The following is a 23338-nucleotide window of genomic DNA, read 5'->3' as shown; positions in this document are numbered from 1 at the left end:
ATACTGTAAGATCCTGCCCCCATGTGGACATAAAGTTACCTTGCGTACAAATTCAACAAGCCAAAAATAATCATATTAAAACACGTTTAAACAGATTTATACTGAATACAAATATAAAAGCAACATGCCACAATTTCAAAGATTTTATTGAGTTACAGTTCATATTAGGAAAATCAATCAATTTAAATAAATTCATTAGGCCCTAGTCTATTTGATTTCACATGACTGGGCTGCAGTCAAGGGTGGAGCCAGGCCCAGCCAATCAGAATGAGTTTTTCCCCCACAAAAAAGGGCTTTATTACTGACAGAAATAGTCCTCAGCACCACACCCATCCACCCTCTGACGATGCCGCAGGTGAAGAAGCCGGAAGCAGAGGTCCTGGGGGCTGGCGTGGTCATAGGTGGTCGAGGCCGGTTGGACGTCCTGCCAAATTCTCTAAAACGACGTTGGAGGCAGGTTATGGTTTATGGTAGAGAAATGAACATTCAATTCTCTGGCAACAGCTCTGGTGGACATTCCTGCAGTCAGCATGCCAATTACACACTCCCTCAAAACTTGAGACATCTGTGTGACGAGAAACTTCCCATTTGAGAGTGGCCTTTTAAATTTTCCTCAGCACAAGGTGCACCTGTGTAATGATCATGCTGTTTAATCAGCTTTTCACTTTACACGTCGCTTCTATAGGTGATATTTGTGTTCCGTATAATATCTCTTCTCTCACCTAATAACTTTGAAAAAGTACAAAAAAAAGTATGAATGTATGTACTTGTAAGTCGCTCTGGATAAGAGCGTCTGCTAAATGACTTAAAATGTAAAATGTAACTGGCATGACCTAATCAATCAACTAGTCTGCCCTGGTCCCAGATCTGTTTTTGCTAACTTCCTTGGTCATTATCATTCATGCCAAACAGATCTGGGACCAGGCTAGTACACAGCAGGGTATAGCCTACATATACTGGTAGTGTGTCAACATCTGGCTGTGATTGGGAGTCCCATAGGGCGGCGCACAATTGGCCCCAGTGTCATCCGGGTTTGGCCGTCATTGTAAATAAGAATTTGTTCTTAACCGACTTGCCTAGTTGAATGAAAAGTTAAATTAATACAAAATAAATAAAAAATAAAAATAAGTAGAATGACAGCAAGTGTGTATTGTTAACAATAGCTTTCTTTATTACAAAAACTACATACATTAAAAGTTTTGCAAAGGGAATGCCAATAATGTTACGAAAACTAAAGCATTTCCCTTTTTTGTCATTTAAATAAAAAACAGAAAATGTACAAAAGTGCTTACATGGTGCAAATATTGAATACAAGTAGTTAAAAAAAAAAAATGAAGGAAAACCCCCCCTACATTTTACACTATAGTCTACTTTCTAAAATGCAACCAAGCGGGAGAGAGAGAGGACTATGAGAGTGTGACCAAATGGCACCCTATTCCCTATTTAGTGCACTACTTTTGACCAGGGGCCGTGCACTATATAGGGAATAGGGTGCCATTTCAGACACAAACTTCCTTGCATATCAGTAACCCAAAGCTGCATAGCAACCTCTGGATAGGGAAGGTAGTTCAGCCTAGCCTGGATGCCAGTCTGTTTCTGCTCTCTTGCCAACTCCAAGCATGACAATCCCATAAAGAGTTGGCAAGAGAGCAAAAACCCGACCGGCACCCAGGCTAAGGTCATCCCTGGCCTGGCTGAGCTGGATCCCACTGTCAGCATGACTACAGCAACAGTGTCTCTCTCTGCTTAAAGGGGACAGTCCACCCTGTCTCTCTCTGCTTAAAGGGGACAGTTCACCCTGTCTCTCTCTGCTTAAAGGGGACAGTTCACCCTGTCTCTCTCTGCTTAAAGGGGACAGTTCACCCCGTCTCTCTCTGCTTAAAGGGGACAGTTCACCCCGTCTCTCTCTGCTTAAAGGGGACAGTTCACCCCGTCTCTCTCTGCTTAAAGGGGACAGTTCACCCTGTCTCTCTCTGCTTAAAGGGGACAGTTCACCCTGTCTCTCTCTGCTTAAAGGGGACAGTTCACCCCGTCTCTCTCTGCTTAAAGGGGACAGTTCACCCTGTCTCTCTCTGCTTAAAGGGGACAGTTCACGCTTTCAAAGTTCTCTTATTTTCAACTTCAAATGTCAACCTTTATCTTGTGTCATCTTAAAAGTTTTTAAAATGTGTCTGCTATTAACATCAGTCTGACAGTGACATCATGCCATGAAAAACCCCTTTAAATCTGGCAAGAATCCTTGGGTTAATTTCCTCTATAACCTGGTTGGTTTCATGGTTGATGAAACCGTAGCCATTCCTGACATTGAATCACTTGACTGTAACCAAAACATTAGTTGTGATGACCTCCGAACCCTAGATAGGATTTGACCAGAGCCCCAGGGAAGTGTTCCATTTGGGACGTAGATGACATCAGATGTCTAATGAAGTAAAAGAACTCAACGATGCAAGGCAGATTGACCAACTGTCAAAACCTCTGGATGAAACGACAACGACCTCAAGTGTATTGAAAATAACATCAAAACTGAACTATCCCTCACGGCTAGTAAATCCAACATACCCGAATATTGCTTCGAGATGAATAAATAAAAGTTGAAATTATTTTCTTTGTGAACCATTCTATATTAGTTCAAACTAGAGCTGGAAATCAACCGCTAGTTAAGGCTCAGGGTTAGCAAGCCGCACTATCGTCTTAGACCAGAGCTAGTCGGCAACCAGACCTGTGACAGTCAGCTGCTTGCGACAGTCCGCTGCTTGCGACAGTCCGCTGCTTGCGACAGTCCGCTGCTTGCGACAGTCCGCTGCTTGCGACAGTCCGCTGCTTGCGACAGTCCGCTGCTTGCGACAGTCCGCTGCTTGCGACAGTCCGCTGCTTGCGACAGTCCGCTGCTTGCGACAGAGAGGAAGTGAGAGAGGAAGTGGAAGCTCCAGAGTAAGACTGTCCATTGGTCTGAACCTTTCCTGCCTACATTCTGCTCTACCAGTCGATCGGTTTTTAGCCCATTGTGAGCAGAGGACTCAGGGCTGGAGAGGTGGTGAACGGGGCTGGAGAGGTGGTGAACGGGGCTGGAGAGGTGGTGAACGGGGCTGGAGAGGTGGTGAACGGGGCTGGAGAGGTGGTGAACGGGGCTGGAGGAGAGAGGTGGTGAACGGGGCTGGAGGAGAGAGGTGGTGAACGGGGCTGGAGAGGTGGTGAACGGGGCTGGAGAGGTGGTGAACGGGGCTGGAGAGGTGGTGAACGGGGCTGGAGAGGTGGTGAACGGGGCTGGAGAGGTGGTGAACGGGGCTGGAGAGGTGGTGAACGGGGCTGGAGGAGAGGAGGTGGTGAACGGGGCTGGAGGAGAGGAGGTGGTGAACGGGGCTGGAGGAGAGGAGGTGGTGAACGGGGCTGGAGGAGAGGAGGTGGTGAACGGGGCTGGAGGAGAGGTGGTGGTGAACGGGGCTGGAGGAGAGGTGGTGGTGAACGGGGCTGGAGGAGAGGTGGTGGTGAACGGGGCTGGATGAGAGGAGGTGATCAGAGAGGCTGAGTGAAGGGTTACCGGTGATCAGAGAGGCTGAGTGAAGGGTTACCGGTGATCAGAGAGGCTGAGTGAAGGGTTACTGGTGATCAGAGAGGCTGAGTGAAGGGTTACTGGTGATCAGAGAGGCTGAGTGAAGGGTTACCGGTGATCAGAGAGGCTGAGTGAAGGGTTACTGGTGATCAGAGAGGCTGAGTGAAGGGTTACCGGTGATCAGAGAGGCTGAGTGAAGGGTTACCGGTGATCAGAGAGGCTGAGCCAGAGAGGGCTAGTAACAGGGGACCTGTCTTTGGGCCAGACAGCTTTAGCAACTGTGGGCTAGTAACTGTTCTCAGTAACAGGGACAGGGCTGAGGTCAGGGCTAGTAACTGTTCTCAGTAACGGGGTCAGGGCTAGTAACTGTTCTCAGCAACAGGGCTGGGGTCAGGTCTAGTAACTGTTCTCAGTAACAGGGACAGGGCTGGGGTCAGGGCTAGTAACTGTTCTCAGTAACAGGGACAGGGCTGGGGTCAGGGCTAGTAACTGTTCTCAGTAACAGGGACAGGGCTGGGGTCAGGGCTAGTAACTGTTCTCAGTAACAGGGCTGGGGTCAGGGCTAGTAACTGTTCTCAGTAACAGGGCTGGGGTCAGGGCTAGTAACTGTTCTCAGTAACAGGGCTGGGGTCAGGGCTAGTAACTGTTCTCAGTAACAGGGCTGGGGTCAGGGCTAGTAACTGTTCTCAGTAACCGGGCTGGGGTCAGGGCTAGTAACTGTTCTCAGTAACAGGGCTGGGGTCAGGGCTAATAACTGTTCTCAGTAACCGGGCTGGGGTCAGGGCTAGTAACTGTTCTCATGTCCGGCCAGGATGTAGAGGTTGCTGAGGGCTGTGGGGTTGTCAGTGGGCCGGCTCTCCAGAACCACCACCCTGTTAGAGAGAGAGGTCAGTCAGAAGCAGTACATCAGTAACACATATTAACACTGCAGGTTACAGCTGCCAGCCAGGTACAATTCATACAATAGAATTAATAGAATATAATGAGTCAGAGAGAGTAGCAGGCAGAGAGATAAGAGGACTGGCTACATTTTAAAATGGCATTAAGTTAATATGACACTACAGATCATGAGATGTAGAGGTAGGTGCCATCCTTCCAGCAGCGTGACAGATGAGGTAGGTGCCATCCTTCCAGCAGCGTGACAGATGAGATGAGGTAGGTGTCTCTGCCCACAGAGGGTACAGTCCAAGACCATAGCGCCTGATCCATCAGATGGAATTACAGAGGATCAGAGAGAGACACTCAAACCAGGCTGGCATGGCAGTGCCCAGGTGCCAGTCTGAATAAAACATGCAGGTTGGTAGAGGCTGTTGCAGGGGAATAGGAATGTTGCTGGGCCTCCTGCCCTCCAGGTGGCCTCCTGCCCTCCATCCTGCCCTCCAGGTGGCCTCCTACCCTCCAGGGGGCCTCCTGCCCTCCAGGGGGCCCTCCAGGTGGCCGCATGCCCTCCAGGGGGCCTCCTACCCTCCAGGGGGCCTCCTGCCCTCCATCCTGCCCTCCAGGGGGCCTCCTGCCCTCCAGGGGGCCTCTTGCCCTCCTGCCCTCCAGGGGGCCTCTTGCCCTCCAGGCTCCAGGGGGCCTCTTGCCCTCCAGGCTCCAGGGGGCCTCTTGCCCTCCAGGCTCCAGGGGGCCTCTTGCCCTCCAGGCTCCAGGGGGCCTCTTGCCCTCCAGGCTCCAGGGGGCCTCCTGCCCTGTGTCTGAGGCAGATTTAGTGGTTTCTATAGTTGAGGAGAACTGGTTGCTGCACTCACCACAGTGCCCACTCTGCTGCATTCCTGGGTACTGAATGGGATAGTAACCAACCAGTGGGTGGATCATTGAAGCTGTAATGTGTGAGCCTCTTCTGATAACATTGAGATTACAATGACTCAGGATCTTATCATACTGAATAATCAAATACTGTTGATTTGATCTGAGGCACCTGCCTTGTCATAGGAATGGAAGCAAACCGGGAGAAAGAGATGGAAATAGAGCCACCGGGGGACCTCATCTCTCTGTAGAGAGGTCTGAAGGAGAGAGAGAGGAGTTTTTTTTTTTTTTTTTTTTTTTGGGTGGATCAGCTTAATATTGCGGAAAGAATGTTGCTTCCAATGTAATTGTCTGCATCATTTCCAATCCCCCATATTTTTTTGGGTAAATATATATATCCATACACGCATGCATACATATATACATATATACATACACATACCTATATAGACATACATACTTTTTTAAAGAATATACCTTTATTATTATTCCCCGCAACCCTACCACCGCTCCCCCAATTGGAGTAAACTAATAAACACTTCTGCTTTTACCTTCAATTTATACATCTTATACCTATTTTACAGACACAGACTACTTTATAATAGTTCTCTCTTGTTTGTTCTTAGTCCTTCCTCTATTTCTGTTGTCCATCCAATTTTATTTCCACTTGTAACTGTGCTATTTCACAAAAGCTCCGCACCTATACACATTTCACAGATCCCGTATGCCCTACATTGTTTATCTTGTTATTAGTCCCACCCTTCAGTTCCACTCAACCCTTCCCATCTATCTTCCAACATCATCCATTTCGGATTTTTATTTGCCATATATTTTTCAACTGTGCTGTGATGCTTCACAAAAGATTTGAACCTTCCTATTCTCATAGCTTCTACAGATTGTAAATTAAAAATAAATTTTTTTGCTAAAATAATTATTATATTATTGATTGATTGACTATGGCTTTTCAAATCCCCCAGTATTGCTATCTGTAGCGTTAGTTCTAGGCAAATGTTGCAATTCTTCAGCCATTCCTGGACCTGTGACCAAAAGAGAGGAGTTGGATGTTTGGTGGTTTCCAGGCCGTGAACAATGGGATCCTTTGGAAGGACACTGGAGATAGCATCTAGCTACCAGCCCTGACCTCTACGGCTTAGAGGTCAAAAGGACACTACCTCATCTAACTAGAGAGGTGGAGAGGAAAAACTATGTAGAGAGAGAATATAGAGATGAGAAAATGAGGGAGACAAAAAGAGATGGATATGAGAGAAAGGGGGGAGAGGGGGAGATAAAAAGCGATGGATATGAGAGAAAGGGGGAGAGAGAAAGAGAGATACAAATAGATGGATATGAGAGAAAGGGGGAGAGAGAAAGAGAGATAAAAAGAGATGGATATGAGAGAAAGGGGGAGAGAGAAAGAGAGATAAAAAGAGATGGATATGAGAGAAAGGGGGGAGAGAGGGAGATAAAAAGAGATGGATATGAGAGACAGGGGGGGAGAGAGAGGGAGATAAAAAGAGATGGATATGAGAGACAGGGGGGGGGAGAGAGAGGGAGATAAAAAGAGATGGATATGAGAGAAAGGGGGAGAGAGAGAGAGATAAAAGAGATGGATATGAGAGAAAGGGGGAGAGAGAGAGAGATAAAAAGAGATGGATATGAGAGAAAGGGGGAGAGAGAGAGAGATAAAAAGAGATGGATATGAGAGAAAGGGGGGAGAGAGAGGGAGATAAGAGGGAGATGGATATGAGAGAAAGGGGGGAGAGAGAGGGAGATGGATATGAGAGAAAAGGAGAGAAAACGAGGGGGGGAGGAAACGTAAGAGACGACGGGTAAGAGAGGACAGGAAGAAGAGTGACGAGTTTAAGACAGAGAGAATCACTTCCAGCACCACCCACCTGTCAGATCCTAGGAGGCGGAAGACTCTGCTGGGATCAGAAATCTCCTGGGTGACCTGCACATTAATGAAGGCATGGAACACTAATGAACATGGTAACATACACAGTATTCCATACAGGGAATTGTTGAGGAACTACATTGAAAAACCCATCTGTACCCAAAGTTACAGCCTGATACACTTTACACAGGAGAAAGACCCTTTTCCTTTCCATTAATATTAGAGATGTGTTCTTACAATGCACACCGTCACCCCGGCAGACCCGCACCGTCACCCCGGCAGACCCGCACCGTCACCCCGGCAGACCCGCACCGTCACCCCGGCAGACCCGCACCGTCACCCCGGCAGATCCGCACCGTCACCCCGGCAGACCCGCACCGTCACCCCGGCAGATCCGCACCGTCACCCCGGCAGACCCGCACCGTCACCCCGGCAGACCCGCACCGTCACCCCGGCAGACCCGCACCGTCACCCCGGCAGATCCGCACCGTCACCCCAGCAGATCCGCACCGTCACCCCAGCAGACCCGCACCGTCACCCCAGCAGACCCGCACCGTCACCCTAGCAGACCCGCACCGTCACCCCAGCAGACCCGCACCGTCACCCCAGCAGACCCGCACCGTCACCCCAGCAGACCCGCACCGTCACCCCAGCAGACCCGCACCGTCACCCCAGCAGACCCGCACCGTCACCCCAGCAGACCCGCACCGTCACCCCAGCAGACCCCGCACCGTCACCCCAGCAGACCCGCACCGTCACCCCAGCAGACCCGCACCGTCACCCCAGCAGACCCGCACCGTCACCCCAGCAGACCAGCACCGTCACCCCAGCAGACCTGCACCGTCACCCCAGCAGACCTGCACCGTCACCCTAGCAGACCCGCACCGTCACCCCAGCAGACCCGCACCGTCACCCCAGCAGACCCGCACCGTCACCCCAGCAGACCCGCACCGTCACCCCGGCAGACCCGCACCGTCACCCCGGCAGATCCGCACCGTCACCCCGGCAGACCCGCACCGTCACCCCTGCAGACCCGCACCGTCACCCCGGCAGATCCGCACCGTCACCCCGGCAGACCCGCACCGTCACCCCGGCAGACCCGCACCGTCACCCCGGCAGACCCGCACCGTCACCCCGGCAGACCCGCACCGTCACCCCGGCAGACCCGCACCGTCACCCCGGCAGACCCGCACCGTCACCCCGGCAGACCCGCACCGTCACCCCGGCAGACCCGCACCGTCACCCCGGCAGACCCGCACCGTCACCCCGGCAGACCCGCACCGTCACCCCGGCAGACCCGCACCGTCACCCCGGCAGACCCGCACCGTCACCCCGGCAGATCCGCACCGTCACCCCGGCAGACCCGCACCGTCACCCCGGCAGACCCGCACCGTCACCCCGGCAGGCCCGCACCGTCCACCCAGCAGACCCGCACCGTCACCCCAGCAGACCCGCACCGTCACCCCAGCAGACCCGCACCGTCACCCCAGCAGACCCGCACCGTCACCCCGGCAGACCCGCACCGTCACCCCGGCAGATCCGCACCGTCACCCCGGCAGACCCGCACCGTCACCCCAGCAGACCCGCACCGTCACCCCAGCAGGCCCGCACCGTCCACCCAGCAGACCCGCACCGTCACCCCAGCAGACCCGCACCGTCACCCCAGCAGGCCCGCACCGTCCACCCAGCAGACCCGCACCGTCACCCCAGCAGACCCGCACCGTCACCACAGTAGACCAAAGTTGTGATCAAGGCAAAGGGTGTCTGTCTACTTTGAATAATCTCAAATATATTTTGAATAGTTTTAACACTTTTTTTATTGGATCCTGAATGATTCCATATGTGTTTTTCATAGTTTTGATGTCTTCACTATTATTCTACAATGTAGAAAATAGTAAAAAATAATGAAAAACCCCGGTACTGGTACTGTATATCAGTGGTGTAAAGTACTTTAGTAAAAATACTTTAAATAACTACTTAAGTCGTTTTCTGGGGTGTCTGTACTTTACGATTTATATTTTTGCCAACCTTTACTTCACTACATTGCTAAAGAAAATGATGTACTTTTTACGCCGTTACATTTTCCCCGACACCCAAAAGTACTCGTTACATTTGGACAGTAAAATGGGCCAATTCACACACTTATCAAGGGAACATCCCTCGTCATCCCTACTGCCTCTGATCTGGCGGACTCACTAAAACACAAACGCTTCGTTTGTAAATGATATCTGAGTGTTGGAGTGTGCCCCTGCGCTCCGTCAATAAATAATAATGAAAAAAATGACGCCATCTGGTTTGCTTAAAATAAGGACATTTAAATGGTTTATATTTGAACTTTTAGTACATTTGATCAATTCCCATTTACTTTTGATAATTATGTACATTTAAAACCAAATACTTTGACTTTTACTCAAATAGTATTTCACTGGGTGACTTTCAATTTGACTTGAGTCATTTTCTATTAAGGTATGTTTACTTTTACTCAAGTATGACGACAGGGTACTTTTTCCACCACTGCTGTACACTATGGACATTTTCTGAAATGACAACGCAAAAATACAAAACAATCCTGTGTATCACCTTTAACTGTATTGTCTAGCCTTCCCCCACCATGTCATAATCATATTTACATTTAGTCAAGATATTGCAAACATATTCAGAGTCTGGTTGTATAGTTACCGAAATGACCGAATGGTTTTGTTACCACGGTAACACATACCTCGTTGGACTTGAAGCTCTTTCCCTGCATGCCGTGCTTCCAGAAAGCTAGAACACTGTCCTGAAGGCACACTGGAGCACGAGGAGAGACGGGTAGAGGGACGTCAAGACAGGAAGGATATCAGCATTGGTCTTTTCATTTACATTTGGATCATTTAGCAGACACTCGTATCAATAGTATCAGTCAGTGTATTCAACCAGGTAGTAAAACAACCATATATCACAGTCTTTACAAGTAAACCTATCCTTAATAAAGCAGATATCTTAAATACATTATTATACAGTTACTTTACACATTTACTATGCATATTATAACACTGTTACTATACACCAGGGATCGTCCACTAGATTCAGCGGTGGGTCGATTTCTTCTGGAGCGGATGGTCAAGGGGCCGGAACATAATTACAAATCATTTGTGGACAGAAAATTCCTCCGCAAGAATCCCAAACAGATGTGTTTGATTTAAAAACAATAAATAATTTCAAACCTTGCTTCCATTTGTATATGATCACGTGTTGCACATTTTGGGGAATATTCAGAGGTGGAAACTTTCCGTGGGAATTAACGGGAATATATGGGAATTAACGGAAATATATGCAAATGAATATTAATACCATTTAAATGTAGATGTTCTTTTGCATTGGATATATTTACCATATCATATGGAGACAGAAACATAAACCTTTTACCTTATTTTAAGTAGACATAATTGCAAATGATTAAATCCTTCCCGAACAGAAATTTTAAAAACTATTTAGTTACGAATTTAACTTTAATTAAATGAGTTGACTCTTCAGGAGATGGATTCACTGAACAACAAAATAATCTCCCAAAAACGTTTTCAACATACATCTGTAAAATGATAGTCTAGAAACTAAAGCTTTGGTTGTCTTCCTCTTAGACTTCCATGTCTTCTCTCTGGACCTCCTCAATGTCCAACTCAAACAGACTCAAATTTGCCCGGATGGCCACCAATTTTTCAACCCTTGTATTGGTCAGCCTGTTGCGTGCTTTGGTGTGTGTGTTCCCAAACAAGGACCAGTTGCGCTCTGAGGCGGCTGATGTTGGTGGGATTTGGAGGATGATGGAGGCAACAGGGGAAAGAGCCTCAGATCCACAAAGTCCCTTCCACCAGGTGGCTAATGAGATATGTTGGCATGACTGCCATATTGCATCTCTATCCCAAAGCCCTTGCTTGGAAGTGTACCTCGCCAGACTGCCAAGAACCTTGCCCTCATCCAGGCCAAGGTGGCGAGACACGGTAGTGATGACACCATAGGCCTTGTTGATCTCTGCACCAGACAGGATGCTTTTGCCAGCATACTTGGGGTCCAACATGTACACTGCAGCCTGTATGGGTTTCAGGCAGAAGTCGTCAAGCTTTTTTAAATGTATTTCAGAACTGCAGTTTCCTCTGCTTGGAGCAACAGTGGTGGGCAGGGCAGTATTGATTTCTTCTCTTACATCTGCAAGCAGAGTGAACATCAGACAGGATGGCATTGTCTCCCTCAATCCGTGCAATGGCTACTGCTATAGGTTTCAGGAGTTTCAGACTGCTTACCACTCTCTCCCAAAATACATCATCCAGGAGGATCCTCTTGATGGGGCTGTCCATATCGGCAGACTGTGATATGGCCATTTCTCGGAGAGACTCCTTCCCCTCCAGGAGACTGTCAAACATGATGACAACACCACCTCAACGGGTGTTGGTGGGCAGCTTCAATGTGGTACTCTTATTCTTCTCACACTGCTTGGTGAGGTAGATTGCTGCTATAACTTGATGACCCTTCACATACCTAACCATTTCCTTGGCTCTATTGTAGAGTGTATCCATTGTTTTCAGTGCCATGATGTCCTTGAGGAGCAGATTAAATGCATGAGCAGCACAGCCAATGGGTGTGATGTGAGGTTAGGACTCCTCCACTTTAGACCAAGCAGCCTTCATGTTCGCAGCATTGTCTGTCACAAGCGCAAATACCTTCAGTGGTCCAAGGTCATTGATGACTGCCTTCAGCTCATCTGCAATGTAGAGACCGGTGTGTCTGTTGTCCCTTGTGTCTGTGCACTTGTAGAATACTGGTTGAGGGGTGGAGATGATGTAGTTAATTATTCCTAGCCCACGAACATTCAACCACCCATCAGAGATGATTGCAATACAGTCTGCTTTCTCTATGATTTGCTTGACCTTCACTTGAACTCTGCATCCAGCAAATGAGTAGATAAAGCATGTCTGGTTGGAGGGGTGTATGCTGGGCGAAGAACATTCAGAAATCTCTTCCAATACACATTGCCTGTGAGCATCAGAGGTGAACCAGTTGCATACACAGCTCGAGCAAGACATCCATCAGCATTTCTCTGAATACATTCCTCCATTGAGTCAAAAAAAACTTCTGATTCCAGGAGGACCGTGAGCTGTTGCTATCGATAAGGTGTCTGATTCATCATTTTCACCTCCGTATAGAAGTAGAGGGACTTTTGTCAGAGGTTGCTTGTTGTGAGCGCGCTGAGGGAACTTTATGCACTTGGCCAGATGATTCTGCAAGAATGCACTGTGGGATGCAGAGGGGTTGCAATTCCATTGAATTGGGGAAGTTTAACCAAAATATGCCACAAGACCAAGAATTGCCTTATGTGTATCCCACAAAAAAAGTTCGCTGTTATAAGCTAACTTTTTTTATGAATCTAAGCAACATTCCCGGGCTCAACTTCCAATGGAAAATGTCCGGGAATTTCCCGGAAGGTTTCAGACTCTTTGCAACTCTAATCACGTGTCTCTCTATCATACTGGGATTATTCAGGAACAGATTTCTTAATTTCAAATAACTTGGGAGCTGATTTCCTGGTGTTGGGGGACCAAATAAAACCAGTTGGGGAACCCTGCTACACACGTCATTACACTTCCTACACACGTCATTACACTTCCTACACACGTCATTACACTTCCTACACACGTCATTACACTTCCTACACACTTCCTACACACGTCATTACCCTTCCTACACACGTCATTACACTTCCTACACACGTCATTACACTTCCTACACACGTCATTACACTTCCTACACATGTCATTACACTTCCTACACACGTCATTACACTTCCTACACACTTCCTACACACGTCATTACACTTCCTACACACGTCATTACACTTCCTACAAACTTCCTACACACGTCATTACACTTCCTACACACGTCATTACACTTCCTACACACGTCATTACACTTCCTACACACGTCATTACACTTCCTACACACGTCATTACACTTCCTACACACGTCATTACACTTCCTACACACGTCATTACACTTCCTACACACGTCATTACCCTTCCTACACACGTCATTACCCTTCCTATACACGTCATTACCCTTCCTACACACGTCATTACACTTCCTACACACGTCATTACCCTTCCTACACACGTCATTACACTTCCTATACACGTTATAACACGCCATTACACTTCCTACACACGTCATTACCCTTCCTACACACGTCATTACACTTCCTACACACGTCATTACACTTCCTACACACGTCATTACACTTCCTACACACGTCATTACACTTCCTACACACGTCATTACACTTCCTACAAACTTCCTACACACGTCATTACACTTCCTACACACGTCATTACACTTCCTACACACGTCATTACACTTCTTACACACGTCATTACACTTCCTACACACGTCATTACACTTCCTACAAACTTCCTACACACGTCATTACACTTCCTACACACGTCATTACACTTCCTACACACGTCATTACACTTCCTACACACGTCATTACACTTCCTACACACGTCATTACACTTCCTATACACGTCATTACACTTCCTATACACGTCATTACACTTCTTACACACGTCATTACACTTCCTACACACGTCATTACACTTCCTACAAACTTCCTACACACGTCATTACACTTCCTACACACGTCATTACACTTCCTACACACGTCATTACACTTCCTACACACGTCATTACACTTCCTACACACGTCATTACACTTCCTATACACGTCATTACACTTCCTACACACGTCATTACACTTCCTACACACGTCATTACACTTCCTACACACTTCCTACACACGTCATTACCCTTCCAACACACGTCATTACACTTCCTACACACGTCATTACACTTCCTACAAACTTCCTACACACGTCATTACACTTCCTACACACGTCATTACACTTCCTACACACGTCATTACACTTCCTACACACGTCATTACACTTCCTACACACGTCATTACACTTCCTATACACGTCATTACACTTCTTACACACGTCATTACACTTCCTACACACGTCATTACACTTCCTACAAACTTCCTACACACGTCATTACACTTCCTACACACGTCATTACACTTCCTACACACGTCATTACACTTCCTACACACGTCATTACACTTCCTACACACGTCATTACACTTCCTATACACGTCATTACACTTCCTACACACGTCATTACACTTCCTACACACGTCATTACACTTCCTACACACTTCCTACACACGTCATTACCCTTCCAACACACGTCATTACACTTCCTACACACGTCATTACACTTCCTACACACGTCATTACACTTCCTACACACGTCATTACACTTCCTACACACGTCATTACACTTCCTACACACTTCCTACACACGTCATTACCCTTCCAACACACGTCATTACACTTCCTACACACGTCATTACACTTCCTACACACGTCATTACACTTCCTACACACTTCCTACACACACACTTACACTTCCTACACACGTTATAACACGTCATTACCCTTCCTACACACGTCATTACACTTCCTACACACGTTATAACACGTCATTACACTTCCTACACACGTCATTACACTTCCTACACACTTCCTATACATGTCATTACACTTCCTACACACGTCATTACACTTCCTATACACGTCATTACACTTCCTACACACGTCATTACACTTCCTACACACGTCATTACACTTCCTACACACGTCATTACACTTCCTACAAACTTCCTACACACGTCATTACACTTCCTACACACGTCATTACACTTCCTATACACGTCATTACACTTCTTACACACGTCATTACACTTCCTACACACGTCATTACACTTCCTACAAACTTCCTACACACGTCATTACACTTCCTACACACGTCATTACACTTCCTACACACGTCATTACACTTCCTACACACGTCATTACACTTCCTACACACGTCATTACACTTCCTACACACGTCATTACACTTCCTATACACGTCATTACACTTCCTACACACGTCATTACACTTCCTACACACGTCATTACACTTCCTACACACGTCATTACACTTCCTACACACTTCCTACACACGTCATTACCCTTCCAACACACGTCATTACACTTCCTACACACGTCATTACACTTCCTACACACGTCATTACACTTCCTACACACGTCATTACACTTCCTACACACGTCATTACACTTCCTACACACTTCCTACACACGTCATTACCCTTCCAACACACGTCATTACACTTCCTACACACGTCATTACACTTCTTACACACGTCATTACACTTCCTACACACGTCATTACACTTCCTACAAACTTCCTACACACGTCATTACACTTCCTACACACGTCATTACACTTCCTACACACGTCATTACACTTCCTACACACGTCATTACACTTCCTACACACGTCATTACACTTCCTATACACGTCATTACACTTCCTACACACGTCATTACACTTCCTACACACGTCATTACACTTCCTACACACGTCATTACACTTCCTACACACTTCCTACACACGTCATTACCCTTCCAACACACGTCATTACACTTCCTACACACGTCATTACACTTCCTACACACGTCATTACACTTCCTACACACGTCATTACACTTCCTACACACGTCATTACACTTCCTACACACTTCCTACACACGTCATTACCCTTCCAACACACGTCATTACACTTCCTACACACGTCATTACACTTCCTACACACGTCATTACACTTCCTACACACTTCCTACACACACACTTACACTTCCTACACACGTTATAACACGTCATTACCCTTCCTACACACGTCATTACACTTCCTACACACGTTATAACACGTCATTACACTTCCTACACACGTCATTACACTTCCTACACACTTCCTATACATGTCATTACACTTCCTACACACGTCATTACACTTCCTATACACGTCATTACACTTCCTACACACGTCATTACACTTCCTACACACGTCATTACACTTCCTACACACGTCATTACACTTCCTACACACGTCATTACACTTCCTACAAACTTCCTACACACGTCATTACACTTCCTACACACGTCATTACACTTCCTACACACGTCATTACACTTCCTATACACGTCATTACCCTTCCTACACACGTCATTACACTTCCTACACACGTCATTACCCTTCCTACACACGTCATTACACTTCCTACACACGTTATAACACGCCATTACACTTCCTACACACGTCATTACACTTCCTACACACGTCATTACACTTCCTACACACGTCATTACACTTCCTACACACGTCATTACACTTCCTACACACGTCATTACACTTCCTACACACGTCATTACACTTCTTACACACGTCATTACACTTCCTACACACGTCATTACACTTCCTACAAACTTCCTACACACGTCATTACACTTCCTACACACGTCATTACACTTCCTACACACGTCATTACACTTCCTACACACGTCATTACACTTCCTACACACGTCATTACCCTTCCTACACACGTCATTACACTTCCTACAAACTTCCTACACACGTCATTACACTTCCTACACACGTCATTACACTTCCTACACACGTCATTACACTTCTTACACACGTCATTACACTTCCTACACACGTCATTACACTTCCTACACACGTCATTACACTTCCTACACACGTCATTACACTTCCTACACACGTCATTACACTTCCTACACACGTCATTACACTTCTTATACACGTCATTACACTTCCTATACACGTTATAACACGCCATTACACTTCCTACACACGTCATTACCCTTCCTACACACGTCATTACACTTCCTACACACGTCATTACACTTCCTACACACGTCATTACACTTCCTACACACGTCATTACACTTCCTACACACGTCATTACACTTCCTACACACTTCCTATACACGTCATTACACTTCCTACACACGTCATTACACTTCCTACACACGTCATTACACTTCCTACACACGTCATTACACTTCTTACACACGTCATTACACTTCCTACAAACTTCCTACACACGTCATTACACTTCCTACACACGTCATTACACTTCCTACACACGTCATTACACTTCCTACACACGTCATTACACTTCCTATACACGTCATTACACTTCCTACACACGTCATTACACTTCCTACACACGTCATTACACTTCCTACACACGTCATTACACTTCCTATACACGTCATTACACTTCCTATACACGTCATTACACTTCCTATACACGTCATTACACTTCCTACACACGTCATTACACTTCCTATACACGTCATTACCCTTCCTATACACGTCATTACCCTTCCTACACACGTTATAACACGTCATTACACTTCCTACACACGTCATTACACTTCCTACACACGTCAATACACTTCCTACACACGTTATAACACGTCATTAGACTTCCTACACACGTCATTACACTTCCTACACACGTCATTACCCTTCCTACACACGTCATTACACTTCCTACACACGTTATAACACGTCATTACCCTTCCTACACACGTTATAACACGTCATTACCCTTCCTACACACGTCATTACACTTCCTACACACGTTATAACACGTCATTACCCTTCCTACACACGTTATAACACGTCATTACACTTCCTACACACGTCATTACCCTTCCTACACACGTCATTACACTTCCTACACACGTTATAACACGTCATTACCCTTCCTACACACGTTATAACACGTCATTACACTTCCTACACACGTCATTACACTTCCTACACACGTCATTACACTTCCTACACACGTCATTACACTTCCTACACACATTATAACACTGAAGGATGTACAGTAGAAGGTGAATAAGAGAGCACATCTTACCAACGGATCCAATGGTGAAGTCAAAGCTGAGCTCTGAGGCTAGCTTCTTGTTGGACTTCAGTCTTCCCTGGAGGTTAACAATCTTGAGGTTTTCTAGAAGAGGAAGAGAATCTTTTAGAAAAGTGGGCCGGATTAAAAACAGACATTTATATGAGCAGGGAAAACTTTTCTCAGGGCAGTGCACTACTTTAGACCAGAGCCCTACGTTGACCAGAAACCTATGAGCTCTGGTCAAAAGTAGTGCACTACACAGGGAATCAGGTGCCATTTGGAACACATCCTGAGTGCAGGTCAAGAGGTCATCATCTCTATGGGGTCAGAGGTCATACTTACTGTCCAGGCACACTAGCACCGTGTCCCTCTCCAGCTGGGTCACATGGATGGCGTCCACTGCTTGACCAGCTAGGGGGAAGACATATAGAACGGTCACCATGGAGATATCCCTTCTGGCATCCAATAATAGGTAACCAATAGAAACGGTTTGTTTCAATATGCACATACCAGTGACGGTCGGTGCCTTTTAAGAGGGAGGGAGGACGATTATTTTCTTAATGAGCATGGCCTTGTTGCTATTACAGCATATTGGATGACTTGTTATTCGTATTCCATTCACCCAGTTCAATGTTAACATGGATAGGTTTAGACTCGTGTAGCCCACAGTCATTTAGCATAGTCAGATCAGGACCTAACACAAAGGACAACTCAGAGTATGCTATTCTGTTCTTCTGAAATAGACCACATTTTCTTCATTATAGACCTGTCTAAAATAAACAATGGATTCATTGTGAAGGTGTAGGCTATATTACATGGGATTTATTAGACTTTTTAAAATGTAGATGTTCCAAAGGTCTGCATCAGTGGCTTGTAGGCTGTGTGGAAGCCAGGAGACGCTACATGTGTTTGTTAATTAACGGTCAATTACCATGACAACAGTTATTTGCTTGACTATCACCGGCTGACAAAATGTCATGACAGCCACAGCCCTAGTTGAGGCTGATTGTTTCTCTGTGCAGTGCAGGTAAGGTAGTAGTGTAGTAGGTTAAGGCTGGTCCTGGAGTGGAGAACGTAGAATCGTCTAGACTAGAAGTGGATTAGGCAACCCTAGTCCTGGAGTGGAGAACGTAGAATCGTCTAGACTAGAAGTGGATTAGGCAACCCTAGTCCTGGAGTGGAGAACGTAGAATCGTCTAGACTAGAAGTGGATTAGGCAACCCTAGTCCTGGAGTGGAGAACGTAGAATCGTCTAGACTAGAAGTGGATTAGGCAACCCTAGTCCTGGAGTGGAGAACGTAGAATCGTCTAGACTAGAAGTGGATTAGGCAACCCTAGTCCTGGAGTGGAGAACGTAGAATCGTCTAGACTAGAAGTGGATTAGGAAACCCTAGTCCTGGAGTGGAGAACGTAGAATCGTCTAGACTAGAAGTGGATTAGGCAACCCTAATCCTGGAGTGGAGAACGTAGAATCGTCTAGACTAGAAGTGGATTAGGCAACCCTAGTCCTGGAGTGGAGAACGTAGAATCGTCTAGACTAGAAGTGGATTAGGCAACCCTAGTCCTGGAGTGGAGAACGTAGAATCGTCTAGACTAGAAGTGGATTAGGCAACCCTAGTCCTGGAGTGGAGAACGTAGAATCGCCTAGACTAGAAGTGGATTAGGCAACCCTGGTCCTGGAGTGGAGAACGTAGAATCGTCTAGACTAGAAGTGGATTAGGCAACCCTGGTCCTGGAGTGGAGAACGTAGAATCGTCTAGACTAGAAGTGGATTAGGCAACCCTAGTCCTGGAGTGCTGCGGGCACTTACAAGTTTTTGATTTTACCGACCTTAAAGACCAGGTGTGTTGAATTGAATCAATCTCTGACCTGGTCAATTAGCTCAGTTGGTCAGGTGTGGTGCCTCGTTGGGACAAAATCCTGCAGTACCTGTGACACTCCAGGAACAGGGTTGTAGTGTTGTGTGGGTCAGATGTTTGTCCACCCGCACACGCCTGCAATTGCTAATAATCCATCCGCAACCGCCCGACGGCGAAAAGCCCCCGACTACACGACGGTGTAAAGCCCCCCCGACTACATGACGGCGAAAAGCCCCCCCGACTGCATGACGGCGAAAAGCCCCCGACTGCATGACGGCGAAAAGCCCCCCGACTGCATGACGGTGAAAAGCCCCCCCCGACTACATGACGGTGAAAAGCCCCCCCGACTACATGATGGCGAAAAGCCCCCCCGACTACATGACGGCGAAAAGCCCCCCCGACTACATGACGGCGAAAAGCCCCCCCGACTACATGACGGCGAAAAGCCCCGACTACATGACGGCGAAAAGCCCCGACTACATGACGGTGAAAAGCCCCGACTACATGACGGTGAAAAGCCCCGACTACATGACGGTGAAAAGCCCCGACTACATGACGGTGAAAAGCCCCCGACTACATGACGGTGAAAAGCCCCCCCGACTACATGACGGTGAAAAGCCCCCCCGACTACATGACGGTGAAAAGCCCCCCCGACTACATGACGGTGAAAAGCCCCCCCGACTACATGACGGTGAAAAGCCCCCCCGACTACATGACGGTGAAAAGCCCCCCCGACTACATGACGGTGAAAAGCCCCCCCGACTACATGACGGTGAAAAGCCCCCCCCGACTACATGACGGTGAAAAGCCCCCCCGACTACATGACGGTGAAAAGCCCCCCCCCGACTACATGACGGTGAAAAGCCCCCCCGACTACATGACGGTGAAAAGCCCCCCGACTACATGACGGTGAAAAGCCCCCGACTACATGACGGTGAAAAGCCCCCGACTACATGACGGTGAAAAGCCCCCCGACTACATGACGGTGAAAAGCCCCCCGACTACATGACGGTGAAAAGCCCCCCGACTACATGACGGTGAAAAGCCCCCCGACTACATGACGGTGAAAAGCCCCCCGACTACATGACGGTGAAAAGCCCCCCGACTACATGACGGTGAAAAGCCCCCCCGACTACATGACGGTGAAAAGCCCCCCCGACTACATGACGGTGAAAAGCCCCCCCGACTACACGACGGTGAAAAGCCCCCCCGACTACACGACGGTGAAAAGCCCCCCCGACTACATGACGGTGAAAAGCCCCCCCGACTACATGACGGTGAAAAGCTCCCCAACTACATGACGGTGAAAAGCTCCCCAACTACATGATAGTGAAAAGCCCCCTGACTACATGATAGTGAAAAGCCCCCCAACTACATGATAGTGAAAAGCCCCCTGACTACATGATGGTGAAAAGCTGAGGCCCTCACCCGTCCCTAACCCACAAATATAGAAGATATGCTGTCCAGTCAGATGGTTGAGTGATTTGTTTGACAAGTCTTTTTTAGATAGGTCTATGTTTCTGCTTATAACGTCATAAATCAATAGAATAAAGGCTTCAATATAGTTGACATTGGTAAAGGTTCCTCTTTCATCTCTGCTTCTCTCAAGCAGCAAAGACATTTAGGGACCGGGGAGAAAATGCAAAATTATTACAAATGACATCAGTTCGACCGGGTTATAAGGAAATTAAAAGCTGTTAAAACGAACCAACGTGCTTTTGATAAGATTTCAGTTTGACTTGGATGCATATTTTATGTGGTTGAAATACTAAAATCAGCTTTTATAATGCTGATAAAGATTGTATTACAAACGATCCCTAACTACAGATTCATTCTGTCATGATTCTGAAAGAATCACATTTCTCCTCTCCTGTTCCAGAGTAAAAACTAACATTTTGATGCATAATTTCACTACATGAAATGCTTAATTCACCATTAGATAATATTAGGGCTATGTGAGAGGTTACAGACCTACAGTCAGTGTCCAAAGTTTAGTCAGGCTACTATTCCATTTAAACCCATCTCAAACAGTACAGTTCTCCCTTGACGTTTGCATTTATGAAAAATCCCTGTCTTGTGACTGAAGAATTCGTATAGCGCCTCACAATCATCAAGTCGTAAACACATAGTCGACACTGCTAGTATCCTCTTTTACCACGTCTCTCTCCCAAACATTAGACTGTTCTGGCCCCGCCTCCCTTCTCTTTATTTTCAACTTTACATTTCGTAGCTTTTCTCTTGAATTAAACTCCAACGTTGTCCTTTTTGCCTCAGTGGATCAACTATAATTTTTTCCCAAAAGCATTTGGCGTGTATTGTATTTATATGGCACTAATGCCATATAAAATGAATGAAGAAAATAATTCAATGTAGCCTATAGATATGAATGTTGTGTTACTGTGTGTGTGAATTCCTTACTTGATCCCATCTCAGTGAACCAGGAAGAGCAGGAGTTGAGGTTGATGGTCTCAAAGCGGACCACCTGGCCTGGCTCCGTGGCCTGGCTGACCGCTATGCACACCATGGGGTACTCCTGCTCTGGAACCACCAACATCTCAAACACCTTCAAAGGGCTGGGCAGGGGGAAGTCAAAGTGCTGAGGGACAGATCATCAGAGGAGAGAGAGAGAGGTGTGAGAAAGCAAGGAGGGAGAAAGGAGAGGGAGAGGAGAGATAGGAGAGAGAGAGAGAGGAGACAGAGATAGGAGATAGGAGAGAGAGAGGATGGAGAGAGATAGGAGAGAGGAGACAGAGATAGGAGAGAGAGAGGATGGAGAGAAGAGATAGGAGAGAGAGAGGATGGAGAGAGAGATAGGAGAGAGAGAGGATGGAGAGAAGAGATAGGAGAGAGAGAGGATGGAGAGAAGAGATAGGAGAGAGAGAGGATGGAGAGAAGAGATAGGAGAGAGAGGAGAGAGAGAAGAGATAGGAGAGAGAGGAGAGAGAGATAGGAGAGAGAGAGAGAGGATGAGAGAAGAGATAGGAGAGAACGAGAGAGAGGATGGAGAGGAGAGATAGGAGAGATAGGGATGAGGCTCTGGAAGTAATGCTGAGGAGGTAAAGTGGGTCCTACTAAAGGATGAGATGATTCTTTGTCTGTTTGCACAGAAATGTGCCTTGCATCACAATGGTCCATTATCACAAAAAACAGGTACAGAAAAATGTCTGTTTTAACATGGTAAGCAAGTAAACGAAGCATGCTGTTGGATGCAGAAAATATAACATTTCAACATTTTTTTTATATGCTTCTTGATTTGTCGTGCGAATCCTCACAGACCATCGAACAGAACATGTTGTACCCAGTGGGACAAACACTGAACAAAAATATAAACGCAACATGAAACAATCTAAGATTTTACATTTCATATGAGGAAATCAGTCAATTGAAAATCATTAGGTCC

The 23338-nt window shown here is 46.8% G+C and overlaps 1 protein-coding gene across 1 annotated transcript in view; it reads right to left on the bottom strand.

Moving 5' to 3' along the window:
• Positions 1-1148: 1148 nt before the first annotated feature.
• LOC120023222 (mitogen-activated protein kinase kinase kinase kinase 5-like) overlaps positions 1149-23338 on the bottom strand; it is a 142963-nt gene continuing 120773 nt past the window's right edge. Inside the window, exons 30-35 of the mRNA XM_038967263.1 lie at positions 22357-22534; positions 18422-18490; positions 18089-18181; positions 9913-9983; positions 7195-7250; positions 1149-4422 (exon numbers count right to left, since the gene is read on the bottom strand). Of these exons, the coding sequence (XP_038823191.1) occupies positions 4335-4422; positions 7195-7250; positions 9913-9983; positions 18089-18181; positions 18422-18490; positions 22357-22534 (555 nt within the window). The 3' untranslated portion in view covers positions 1149-4334. The remainder of the gene's footprint in view (positions 4423-7194; positions 7251-9912; positions 9984-18088; positions 18182-18421; positions 18491-22356; positions 22535-23338) is intronic.

The sequence above is a fragment of the Salvelinus namaycush genome, chromosome 28 (genome assembly GCF_016432855.1).
Source record: "Salvelinus namaycush isolate Seneca chromosome 28, SaNama_1.0, whole genome shotgun sequence".
NCBI lineage: Eukaryota > Metazoa > Chordata > Actinopteri > Salmoniformes > Salmonidae > Salvelinus > Salvelinus namaycush.
This window is presented reverse-complemented; position numbering and strand designations above follow the sequence as displayed.